We start from the raw sequence: 12,150 nt of genomic DNA, 5'->3' as shown, positions 1-12,150 counted from the left end.
AATAAACAAGCTACTTTTGTGCTCACAATCACATATGTGTGTTGAGCGAAAGAAGCCAGACTAAAAAGACTATCTTTCACATGATGCTATTTATATAAAGTTCTGGAGCTGGCAAAATTAATCTGTGGTGATGAGTCAGAATCATGGTGATTTCTTCAAGGAGGTATTGACTGGCAAGTGGCACCAGGGAATTTTCTGGAGTGATGGAAATGTTCTCTGTCGTGATCTGGGTGGTGGTTATGTGGGTTTATATGTATGTAAGAACTTGATGAGTGTACACTTAAGACTTGTACACTTTACTGCATGTTAAGTATATATCAGTAACAAGAGGAAACCTGACAGCTTGTTTATAGAAAGGAAAGAAGGAAGGAGGAAATGGAATTGGCCTCCCCAAGCAGAAGCTGGATGGGTGATGTGAATAGTGATGTGGGAGGCAAAATAATGGTACCCCCAAGATGTCCACATCCTGATCGCCTCAGCCTATGACTATGTTACATCATATGGCAAGGGGAAATTACGGTTGCAGATGGAATTAAGGCTTCTAATCAGCTGAGTTTAAGAGAGGGAGATTATCTTGGATTATCTGGGTGGGCCCAATGTAATCACAAGGGTCCTTAAACCAGAAAGAGACTGAAGAGTCAAAATCAGAGAGATGGCCTTGTGAGAAAGATTCAACTGGCCATTGCTGCCTTTGAAGATAGAAGGGGGCCATGAGCCAAGGTGTGTAGGCAGCTTTCAGAGCTGATAAAGGCAAAAAAAAAAAGCCTCCCCACAGCCTTCAGAAAGGAACACGGCCCTACTGACACCCTGATTTTAGCCCAATGAGACCCATTTCAGGCTTCTGACCTCCAGAACTGTATGATGTTTTGTTGTCTAAAGCCACTAAGTTTGTGGTAATTTGTTACAACAGCAATAGGAAACTAGTATAAACGGCCTTCAATTTTTTTGGCATACATACCCCTAAAATAATTTTGAAAGACTATGTATCCCCCAATTATTTAGTCACACGGAGTTACGAAAGGTGCAATTTCTAGTTTATTATATATTATAATCATCTTTCCAATATGTTTTCACCAAAACTATGGAGATGCAGACTTAGCTTATTCCATTTATGAAAAACACTCTCCAAATGATTTAATCGTCAAAGCTTACTCTCATAGACAAAGCACTCGGCTAAAATGGAATTACTTCTCATCAGAAACAGGCTGACTTAGCTTTTTCAATTTAAGTAAATGTGTTGATACTTTCTCAGAAGAGCCATCTCATTCATTACCTCTTCCACTGATTCAAATATGCATGAAGCATCTTCTAGCTGTTTGGGATACGTCAGTGACCAACACAGACAGAAGAATCCCTGCCCTCGTAGAGCGACTTCTGGATTCTATTTCTAAGGTAGCTGAGAAGGCTGACCTAGAGGTTGAAGTCTCAGTAACATCAAGTGTCACAGCCAGCAGTTTTCTTCCTTTTTCCTTTTCTTTTTAAAAAAGATTCTTTACTGAAGTATAACATACGCGCAGAAAAGTGCACGGATCATTCAATGAATTTCCACACACGGCACAGAGCCATGTAACCAGCACTCAGATGAACGAACACAATACTGTCAGCCCCTGGGACTTCCCCGGCGGTCCAGTGGTGAAGACTCTGCTTCCACTACAGGGGGCATGGGTTCGATCCCTGGTTGGGGAACTAAGATCCCGCATGCCACGCAGCCAAAAATAATAATAACAATAATAAAAATAATAAAGAATTGAAAAAATATAATATATAAACGGCCCCTCTCCTGAACCCTTCCATCACTACTTCTTACTGAGCCTGCTTTTCTTAGTCTTACGGGAACTTTCTCCTGCAGGGACTCTGCTTTTTGGAATAGCCCCCTTGTTCGGCACTCATGTCAGGCAACACTCCACAGAGGAGCAAAAAGCTTGAACCATCCGAAGCCAAGCACCTCCCAGATAAAATCTATATGGATGGAAGCCAAGAATTTGGAAATTGACTCTAAATTAAAGTAATGGTTCTCAAAGTGTGGTGCCTGGGCCAGCAACATCAGCCTCACTGGAAACTCATTAGAAATGCAAATTTGGGGGGGGAGGGGAGGGTGGGACGAATTGGGAGATGAGGTTTGACATAAATACACTACCATGTGTAAAACAGATAGCTAGTGGGAACCTGCTGTATATAGCACGGGGACCGCAGGTCTGTGACGACCTAGATGGGTGGGACGGGGGTGGGGGTGGGAGGGAGGTCCAAGAGAGAGAGGATATAGGTACACATATAGCTGATTCACTTCATTGTACAGCAGAAACTAACACAACATTGTAAAGCAATTTTACTCCAATTTAAAAAAAAAGGAATTAAATTTAAAATAAGTAATATGTGGAATTCTAAAAAAAAAAAAGCATAAAGTTTGTAAGGAGAAAGTTTTTTTCTGGGACTAAATTCTAAGAGGAATTCATTTAGATGAAAAAAAAGTTGAATAAAAAAAAAAAAGAAATGCAAATTCTTGGATCACATCCCAGACCTACTGAACCTGAAAACGCTGGGGGTGTGGTCCAGCAAATGGTTATAACAAGCCCTCCAGGGGATTCTGATGCACGCTCAGCTCTGAGAACTACTGGGCTGGATAAGGGTAATGTTTATGATCGCACAGTAGCTCTTAAAGATTGGCCCCCAGACAAGCAGTATCAGCGTCACCTGGGAACTCAGGAATACAAATTATCGGGTCCCACCCCGGACTCACTGAATCAGAAACTCTGTTTTAACACACCCTCCAGTTGATGCTGATGCATGCTAGAATCTGGGAACCAGTGCCTAAAGCTGTATTTGCCTGACTACTGGGAAAGCCTCATGCATTCCCAGCAGTACCTGTACTCCTATTTGGAAAGCCTGCTTCACAGGATATAAAGACAGTCAGTAGGATTCCTACTGACTAATAAAGTGCCTGGCTTATAGTAGGTGCTCAGTGTTTGTTGAGTGAATTAATGCAACAATCCTGTAAAGTAGGAAGTTAGTTAAGCAGAGGTGAGGTTCGCACGCCCGTCAACCTGGACTTCACTATTGGGATTTGAAGGCATTTGATTTCTACTGCCCACAGCGCCGCCTGCACTCGAATTCCCCCTCCGCCCGGGAGGTGGCGCTCTGGAGCGCCCGTGAGTCCAGGCTGGGAGGCGGGACTTCCTGCTTTCCAGGGAGCACTTCCGGCCCAGCCCAAGAGACGGGTAAACGCCGTTGTGGGGCGGTCTTGTCGAGGGCGCCGCAGCTAGGTTGCTCGGGCTACCTCGTGGCACGAGGGTCAGGCGAGCGTCACGCGGAGGTTCATTTCCCAGACGAGCACGGCACGGCCGGGGCCACGTAAGTGCGCGCGCCGCCCGGACGGGACAGAGAGGCAGGTCCCTCTGCTCAAGTCCACGGGCCCCAAGCTTTGTGGCTTTGGGACAAGTCGCCCAGGCTTTACAAAGTGGGTTATTGGCAGCCGCTGGCTCATGGAGTGGGGAGCGTCCCACCGATGTAAAGCGTGGTAGCAACAGCTGTCTGGCACACTGCGCTTGATGCGAGACCTCTGCTGTTGTTGTTGGGTTGAAATTCTGGGGCCTGGAGGTGGAGTGGGAAGAGGTGGATAGGGAGGGAGTGGGCGAGTAGATGTCTGAGGGGAAGGGCCGCCCGGATCCCCTCTCCCATCCCATTGCAGGCGCACTTTTTGTCGTGCCCGGCCTGGCATGAATGCAGACCCGACTGACTCTGCAGGCTTGGCGGTCTAAACGGGCCGGGAGAGCCCAGGGCGAGGGCGGGAAGTCGAGACTGTCTTGTCTCGGGGCTTCTGTGAGGTTGTGGGCTCCACCAGTGCCTTCAGCCTGCCTGCGTTTGTTTGAGGCTGTTTGGTTCCTTTTTCCTCTCCTTCATTCATTCCTGGATTTGTTCCTTCAGTTTTTGTTTTTTTGTTTTTAAAAAAAATTTTTAGATTTATTTATTCATGTATTTAATTTTTGGCTGCATTGGGTCTTCGTTGCTGCGCGCGGGTTTTTCTCTAGTTGTGGCGAGCGGGGGCTGCTCTTCGTTGCGGTGCGTGGGCTTCTCATTGCGGTGGCTTCTCTTGTTGCGGAGCACGGGCTCTAGGCGCGCGGGTTTCAGTAGTTGTGGCGCACGGGCTTCAGTAGTTGTGGCTCACGGGCTCTAGAGCACGGGCTCAGTAGTTGTGGCCCACGGGCTTAGTTACTCCATGGCATGTGGGATCTTCCCGGACCAGGGCTTGAACCCGTGTCCCATGCATTGGCAGGCGGACGCTTAACCACTGCGCCACCAGGGAAGCCCTGTTCCTTCAGTTTTTATGTACTGATTGTTACCACGTAGTAAGTACCAAGGCACTGGGGATAAAGTCTCTTCCCCATGGGGACTCTTAGAGCAGTTTGGAATTAAATAGCTTTACCTTTAAATATCTAATCACGCATTGCAATGTGTGCTCTGGAGGAGGGATGCAGGGTGTTGTGGGATAGGATTGGGAGAAGTGGGAGAGGCTTCCTGACTGAAAATCTGGAGGATGAGAAGGATTTTGTAGGTGGGTAGGAAGGGCGATGGTGTTCCTTTTAAGTGGAGAGAGAGTGTGAAAGGGTCCTGCAGTGAAAAGACGCATTCCCGCCCCTGTCCTCTCCTGCTACGGTAGAGAATGACAGCAACAGCCAGACGCCAGGAACTCAGAAATGAATCAGATACAGTTCCTGCTCCTGGAGAGCAGTCTCGAAGAAGAAATAAGGCTGTACCCATAAACCACAATTAGAATGAGGCTGACACATGCCCCAAGAAACACACATTCATTCAGTTGGCAAGTATTTACCGGCATTTACTGTGTGGTGGGCACTTTGCCAGGTGCCGAGGGTACATGGATGTCCGGAGGTTACAAACTGAATGGATACAATGCAGCTGCAGTTCCGAGGGGGAAAGTTTTTGCTTACTGAGACTCTAAGGCTGGTGTTTGCTTCTGGATGCATGGGAGAGTAGTGGTTCAGAACTTGGATTTTGAATCAGGGCAGGGATCAGGCTGTTGGCCTCCGACAAGTTGCTCTTTCCCGAGCCTCGGCTTTCTGAACTCCATAATCGGGGCAGAAGAATAAAACACGTAGTGCCGTGTCTGGCAGATGCTGGCGCTCAGTAACTGAGCACTGCTCTTATTTTTGCAGGTAATAAAAAAGAGGGATGATATGGCTGTTCATTCTTCTGGAGCACTTTGTACTTACCAAAGCCCTTTGACATAAGTTTATTATTATTCAACACACAGTCAGTTCCTTTTTCTGGAAGGTACTGTACTTGACAGTGGGAAGGCAGACAGATAAGACTCGTCTCTGGCTTTGGGGAACTTGAGTTTGTCTTGGGAGCGTAGCGTAGAGTGTGGGGTGTGTAGTCTATGAACGTGTAATTATAATGTAATACATAAGAGCATGCTGGAAGTGGACCCCTCGCCACCTGTCTGACTTCGGCCCGTTACTTACCTCCTAGTTCGTTCCATGGCTACCCAGTTGTTTCTCCCATACTTCCTGCCCCAGAACTTCTGCACTTGCTGTACCCTCTTCCCAGCAGCCTTGTCATTAGCTCAGGGTATGCCGAGCGCCACCTTCTTACTGATGCTAAGACCACACCCCTCGGCCACCGCCATCCCCTCCCTCCTGGCTGGTTGGTTGGTTTTAACGTAGCACTTATTACTGTCAGGCATGAGGCGACATAGTCATTTGTTCTTTGTTATCTGCTTCCCCAAAGAAATTGTTCTCCTCTTAGGGCACTCTTCACCCTCCCAGGAGCCCCGGAAGCGGCTATCAGGTTCAGGTCTCTGAGGAAGGCCAGGGTGGCTCCTGTTTTCCAGGATGGACTTCCCCAGCTCCCTCCCTCCCTCGTTGTTTACGACTGGCCCCCTTGGTCTGAGCGATGTCCCTGATGTGTCCTTCATGTGCAGCTGGAGAGACGCGCTGACCCTGCCGGAGTCCCTGCCCCAAGGTCCTGAGGTGAGGATGGCAGGGAGAGCCTTGGTGGCTGCAGGGTGGGTGCTGTCCCTTGGCCCCCCTATCCTAGCATGCACACCAGTTGGCAGGAGTGCAGGGTTGGGTGGCACTGGCACAAATCTGCTAAGACACAGGCTGAGCCAGAATCCCCTCCTTTGGGGACCTAGGATGCCCTGCCAACCGCAGAGGATTTACTGAGCAGGAGCTGTTGGCCCCCGTCTTTTCTTCCTCTATTTGTTCAACAGATACTCACTGAACAGCCCCTACTATGTGCCAGGTGCCTTACCAGGCCCTGGGAATCCAGAGTGAGTAAGTTGGATGCGCTCCCTGCCCCATGGAACAGAGTTAGGTTGAGTGAGAATAGACAGTGAATAGACCAAAGGATAAAATCATTACAAAGTGAGAACAGCTCTGAGCGAAACCGAAAGGATGCCGAAACCGTACAGTAGGGGTGAGGTGGGGAGGGGAGGGGAGATCTCCTGGGACACGAAGGACGCCGGCTCTTTCCCCGGAAGCCTAAGCCATCTGGCTGCAGCTTGGAGACAGGCTGGCTAAGGATTACGCCCGGCAGAGGCAAGTGGGCGAGAAATTTAAAAGAGACACTGGCGTTGGGCGGGAGGGGCTCCCTTGACAAGGAAGGGCTTACATCAGACCCGCCCCTGCGGGAGCCTCGCTCCTCCGCTCCTCCGCTCCTCCGTCCCCAGGTGTGGAGCTGAGCTGTCTCAGGCCAGCCCCGCAGTGGGATGGAGCAGCCTGTGGGTGTCCCAAGTAAGTGACCACAAGGTCTCCTGAGTGTAAGTGAGGCTCAAAGGCCAGGGGCTCCTGCGAGAGCCTGTGCAGCCTGGAGGTCGAGAGCACAGACTGAAGTCAGACTGCCTGGGTTCACATCCCAGCCCTTCTCTTTAGTGGCTGCTGCCTGGGACAAGGGACGGCCTCGCTGTGCCTCCATTTTCTTCATCGTTAAAGTGACGATGACCGTTGTACCAGTTTGGCCGGTGCCTTGGGAGGATTGAATGAGTTAATAAAAGACAAGAGTGGGTGGCAGCGCCTGGCCCGGCGCACACTCACTGTTCTGTTGTGGCCACGGTTGTGTTTCCTCAGAACGCGGCGCCGCACGTGGCCAAGGGCCTGCTCTGGGAGCCGGACACCCCTGGGCCGCTGCCCTTGCTGCCTCCTGGTCCCGGTAAGGATCTCGGCCTTGGGGCCCCCTCCCAAGCTGCTCCCCGCTGCTCCTCTCCCCCAGCTCCCGCGCGAGGCCTTTCCTCTCCCTGCTGATTCTGCCCTACAGGGCCCTTGGCACCTCCAGGCACCTAGGACACCTGGTTCCATTTCCGGGCCCTTCCGCAGCCTCACTCTTCCCTCAGATCCCTGGGACCCCGGCGTGACTGCCCAGGATCTGCTTTTCCGGGGAGGTTACCAGTTCCGTAGACAGCCCCAAGCCGTGCTGGACGTTACTGAGCAGGTAAGCGGCCCCACGGTGCGCAGTGCCACGCGGCCGGGGCTGTGCCTAGTGACCTGGCCTCCTTTCCTCCTGCAGCTCAGCCGGTTCTTGTGGGACCATGGGGACATAGCCTTTGCACCCCTGGGGAAGCTGATGCTGGAGAATTTCAAACTGGAGGGAGCACGGGTGAGTAACCCCTGGCCAGCCGGGAGAGGGGGCTCCCCACTTCCCTTTGGGGTAAGCCCTAGGGCGTGTGAGCTTGACGAGGCCTCTCCACACAGGGCCGCTCTAAGAAGAAGACAGTGGTCAGCGTGAAGAGGCTGCTCCAGGACCTCGGTGGACACCAGCCCTGGGGGCAAGTGGCTAGGGAGACAGGACGGGGTGGGTATGCCTAGCTGGTGGTGGGGCTGTGGAGGGAACCAGGGCCTGGATGCTGGTTTCCATCAGATTGCTTCCACACGCCCCGTGCAGTCACGAGCCACGCTGCCCCATGCAGAGCTCCCAGCTGCACAGGCCGCGTGAGGGAGAAAAGAACGGAAGCTCATGCACTACAGGCACGGCTGCATCCAGCTGTTCAGGTGTTAATAGGGCTTTTCATTTTCTCATCCTCTTGCCTCTGCTTGGCTTAATTCCTAGACAGGCTGCTTCCAGGTGGCAGCAAGGTGGTTTATGATTCCAGGGAAAGGGCTAGTGTCCTTCCTGAGGCGCCAGCACAAGTCCTGGGAGCGGTGTGGTCGGCTTGGCTGGGCTTGGGTGTCATGCCCATCGTGAGCCCATCCCTGTGGCCGGGCGATGGCGGACTCCACGTGGCCAGGCCTGGATCGTGTGACTGCAGCACAGGAATAGGGTGGGCTGGTTTCCCAGAGGAGGAAGTTCTAGGGTGATGAAGAATGCGTCTGCTATGCCTGGCCTCCCTCGGGATGGCACCCAGCCCTCCTCCCCATCAGCCACAGCCTGACCCTCCTCCTCCCGCCCCCAGCTGTCCCTGGGCTTACCTTAGCCACCGCCAGCGCCGGTTCTCCATCCTTGGGGGCCCGATCCTCAGCACGTCGGTGGCGAGCCTCCTGGGGGAGCTGCTGCACGAGGAGCTGGCCCTGCGGTGGGAGCAGCTGCTCCTGGACGACGCCTTCACTGGGGGCGCGCTGGCCTGGGTGCCCGGCAGGACGCCCAGGGCTGGGCAGCTGGTCTACCCCGCAGGAGGCGCCCTGGACAGGCTGTGTATCCTCCCTCGCTGGGCATGCTCTAGGGACAGGCGGGAAGTTGGGAGCCTTGAGTGACCATAACGCGTGAACTTATCCTTAGCAAGATGCCCAGACTTCCAGAAGGTCAGCCTGACCCCAGGCAGTGAGCCCCGGGTTCTCGGAGGCCCTGGCCATATCCGGCTCCGGGGACCTGTCCGGCAGGTGGTGACCCGCACCGTGCAGGGAGAAGGTAAGGCCCATAGACACATCCCCCATCCACTCACTGACCTGTTGCCTGACTCTGACCCTGACCCTGACCCTCTCCATCCCTCAGCTCTGCTGGCTGTCCGCTCTGACTACCACTGTGCCTTGTGGAAGGTCAGTAAGCAGGGGCAGCCGGCCCCTGTCCAGGTGTTGCAGGTCGAGAAGGGGGCCACAGGGATCAGCCTCAGGTGAGGGGCTCACTGAGGCTGGTCTGCGTGGAGATGGGCGTGGGAGAAGGGGGTGGCCTGGCATTCATCACATGTGTGCCCTGTAGCCCTCACCTGCCTGGAGAGCTGGCCATCTGCAGCCGTTCCGGAGCCATCTGTCTGTGGACTCCCCAGGACGGGTAACGCCCCTTCCCCATAAAAACCCTCCACCCCAACCAGCGGCTCCCGCAGAACCCGGCCCATGTCCTGGACCCCAGGCCAGGTCACCCCAGTCTCCCCCCATCAGCCAGTCTCCCACCATGGCTGGCCTGTCTCCCCAAGGCTGCGGCAAATCTACAAGGACCCTGAGACCCTTGTGTTCCGGGACCCCTCTCCCTGGCGTTGGGCAGACTTCACCGCCCACCCTCGAGTGCTGACTGTGGGTGATCGCACCGGAGTGAAGATGGTGGACACTCAGGTGAGGGGGCAGAGCAGGTCCATGGAGGGGATGGGATGGGGGGCCTCCCCCGAGAGGGCGTGATGAGCTGCAGGGCCAGCGAGCCCCGGGCCAGCTGCAGCAGGTGGCACCACAGATGGCGGACCGTAGGCTGGCTGACCTGGCCGTGTCCCCCAGGGCCCGCCGGGCTGTGGTCTGCTGCTTTTTCGTGGAGGGGCAGAAGCATCGTGCCAGAAAGGGGAGCGGGTCCTGCTCACCCAGTACCTGGGGGAGTGCGGCCCCGAGTGCCTGCACCCCACACTCCACCTCATCTGCACCCAGGTGAGCGACACCTTCCCCTCCTCTCCGTCCTGCACCGTCTCAGGTGGTCACTGGAGACCGTCCTGGACAGCTGCTGGGGAAGGGGGAAGGGCGTGGGCGTGGGGGGCAGTGGCCAGAGCTGGACAGTCCCCCCGTGTCCGGAAGGGGAGAGGATGTCTGGCTCCACCCCGCCCCCTCAGGACCCTGGGTGTTAGTGGGTGTGTCTCGGGCGTATGTGCCAGGGTCAGGTGAGGTTGGGGGAGGCTGGGTGAAAGCCTCTCTCAAGAGCCCTTCTCCCAGCAAGGCCATCAGGACAGGGGATGGTGCCACCTGCTCGGGGGTGCCTCCTGTGCGGGGCTGGGCAGCTGAAGCTGGAGAGGCGGTCAGGGCCGGTCCCGGAGTGCTGAGACTTACCCTGAGAGCCACATGGGGCCCCGGAGGGGGCCACCCAGGGGGACCTGTCCCGTCCCTCTCTCCCACGCCTCAGTCATGTCCCCTCTGTCTTCTTCCTGGGCCCCCAGTTCTCGCTCTACCTGGTGGATGAGCGCCTCCCCTTGGTGCCCCTGCTGAAGTGGAACCACGGCCTCCCCTCCGCGCCCCTGCTGGCCCGGCTGCTGCCCCCGCCCCGCTCAGGCCTCCCGCGGCCGCTGCTCCTGGCGGGCCAGGGTGGGGAGCTGCAGCTGCTGCACGTCGCAGGTGAGGGGGCGGCGCGGGCGGGAGGCGGGCAGGAGGGCGGGCGGGGCCGGGCCCGGTCAGGGCCTCAGCTGTCTGTCCCTCCTCCAGGAGAGGGGGCCTCCACGCCCCGGCTGGCAGGGCCCCCCCAGTCTCTCCCTTCCAGGAGCGACTCCCTCTCTGCCTTCCCCCTGCTGGAGCCCAAGAGTCAGTGGCGGCTGCAGGAACGCCTGAAAGCCCCAGCCATAGGTGCGCTGGGGCAGGGGAGTGGGTTTGAGGAGCCGCCCGCGCCAGGCTGTGGGGTCACGGTCCTTCCACCTCCAGGTCTGGCCGCCGCCGTCCCGCCCTCCGCTTCCACGCCGCTGCTGTCGCTCTTCCAACTTTCGGCGGCTGGAGACGTCTTCCACCAGCGCCTCCACCTCCAGGGAGAGCCCGGGCCTGACTCTCCTGCCCCCACGGCTTCCTGGACCCCCCAGGCCACTGCCTCCTGCAGCCGGTGGCTGAAGGCCCTGCTGGAGGTGCCCCCGGCTCCCCCCGTGTGGGCTGCACCCACCTTCTCCCACCGCCGCCTGCTGGGCTGCTTTGAGCCTCAGAAGGCAGAGGGCAAAGCGCCAGAGGGTCTTCGCACGGCCATGGCCAAAGGGCGTCTCCTGCAGCCGAGGGACCTGGGCTTGCTCCCCACGGAAGAGCGGGCCCCCGCCCCCGAGCCAGGCCCCGAGGACGAGCTCAGCGAGCGTTTGGAGGCAGCCTGGGAGGGCCAGGCGGCGGCCTGGTGGGAGAGGCAGCGGGGCAGCGGCTCGGGGCCCGGCAAACAGCCCAAGCGGCACAAGCGCCGGACTCAACTGTCCAGCACCTTCTCCTCACTCAGCGGCCGCTTAGACCTCTCAGACGCCGCCAGCCCCCCTCCCAGCCCAGAGCGGACTCTGCCCGAGGCCAGGCCTCAGCCCCCAGTGACCCCGCCCTCCCAGGAGTCCACCCAGGAGCTGTGGGCCCGGGGCGTCCCCTCGGAGCGGCAGCAGACCCTCCGGGACTACATGGCTGAGCTGCCGCTCCGAGGGGATGCCCCGGGGGCTGCCTCTGTGCCTTCCTCGCAGACCTCCAGCGTCCGGGCCACCCCCTCCCGGCAGCGGGCAGCCGTCCGCTCCGGCTCTCAGCCGCACTGGAAGAAGCCCCGCATGGGCTTCTGACGCCCGGGGAAGCTGCCCCCCACCTCCAGGGAGCCCTTTGTCCTGGATAAGCTGTGCCTTTTGTGGTTGAAACGGGCCAGGGTGCAGACCTTCCTGCTTTTTGAAGGCCTTCGTGACTGCGGGAGACATTCAGAAGCGATTTGAGTCCACATTGGAGGAAGGAGGACAAGGTAGTCGTTTCTCCTGTAGCTCGTGCTCCCAGGGGCACGTTGAGAAGTCCTGGGAGCCCCGTCCTGAAGGTCAATGTCGCCAGGATCCCCTCCAGCTGACAGTGTCGTGCTGGAAAGTGGGGGCTCCAGGCGGCCGAGGGCTCCGCCACGCACGGGCCCCCGGGGACGTGGCGAGTGACGGTGAAGTGAGCTGCCCAGCCTGCCGGTGCTCCGCTGCTGGGTGTTAGGTGTGTGTGTGTGTGTGTGAAGCGGTTTCTAGCACCATCTAACGTTTTGTAGAGGGAGGCACTTTGGACCCACGTTTAGGGGTTGAATAAACTTGTCACCTGAGCCTGGTTTTGAACGATCAAG

At 56.6% G+C, this 12,150-nt stretch overlaps 1 protein-coding gene across 11 annotated transcripts; it reads left to right on the top strand.

The window, feature by feature from the left end:
• Window positions 1-3,218: 3,218 nt before the first annotated feature.
• On the top strand, window positions 3,219-12,129 carry TAF1C (TATA-box binding protein associated factor, RNA polymerase I subunit C). 11 transcript variants are annotated; one of them, XM_082437667.1, is made up of 15 exons: window positions 3,219-3,348; window positions 5,761-5,984; window positions 7,083-7,164; window positions 7,346-7,443; window positions 7,519-7,608; window positions 7,704-7,777; window positions 8,402-8,640; window positions 8,737-8,853; window positions 8,938-9,055; window positions 9,142-9,213; window positions 9,356-9,491; window positions 9,648-9,791; window positions 10,292-10,466; window positions 10,554-10,691; window positions 10,767-12,129. In XM_082437667.1, exons 2-15 carry the CDS (start codon window positions 5,847-5,849, stop codon window positions 11,627-11,629), a joined length of 2,484 nt encoding a protein of 827 aa, XP_082293793.1. In that variant the 5' UTR covers window positions 3,219-3,348; window positions 5,761-5,846; the 3' UTR covers window positions 11,630-12,129. The 11 variants fall into 11 exon arrangements, with proteins under 11 accessions (XP_082293793.1, XP_082293791.1, XP_082293790.1 ...); XM_082437665.1 differs by having other exon boundaries at window positions 10,554-12,129; XM_082437664.1 differs by having other exon boundaries at window positions 8,737-9,055.
• Window positions 12,130-12,150: the final 21 nt, after the last annotated feature.

The sequence above is a fragment of the Balaenoptera physalus genome (assembly GCF_965194825.1).
Source record: "Balaenoptera physalus genome assembly, chromosome: 19".
In the NCBI taxonomy this organism is placed as follows: Eukaryota; Metazoa; Chordata; class Mammalia; order Artiodactyla; family Balaenopteridae; genus Balaenoptera; species Balaenoptera physalus.
The sequence above is the reverse complement of the archived record's forward strand: the minus strand, read 5'-3'. Positions and strand labels throughout refer to the sequence as shown.

Coding starts and splice junctions, on each gene's coding strand:
- TAF1C (XM_082437657.1), top strand. CDS start 5,847: ATGGACTTCCCCAGCTCCCTCCCTCCCTCGTTGTTTACGACTGGCCCC. Junction 7,778..8,401: donor GGTGGACACCAGCCCTGGGG/GCAAGTGGCTAG, acceptor TCCCGCCCCCAG/CTGTCCCTGGGCTTACCTTA. Junction 8,641..8,736: donor AGGCGCCCTGGACAGGCTGT/GTATCCTCCCTC, acceptor CAAGATGCCCAG/ACTTCCAGAAGGTCAGCCTG.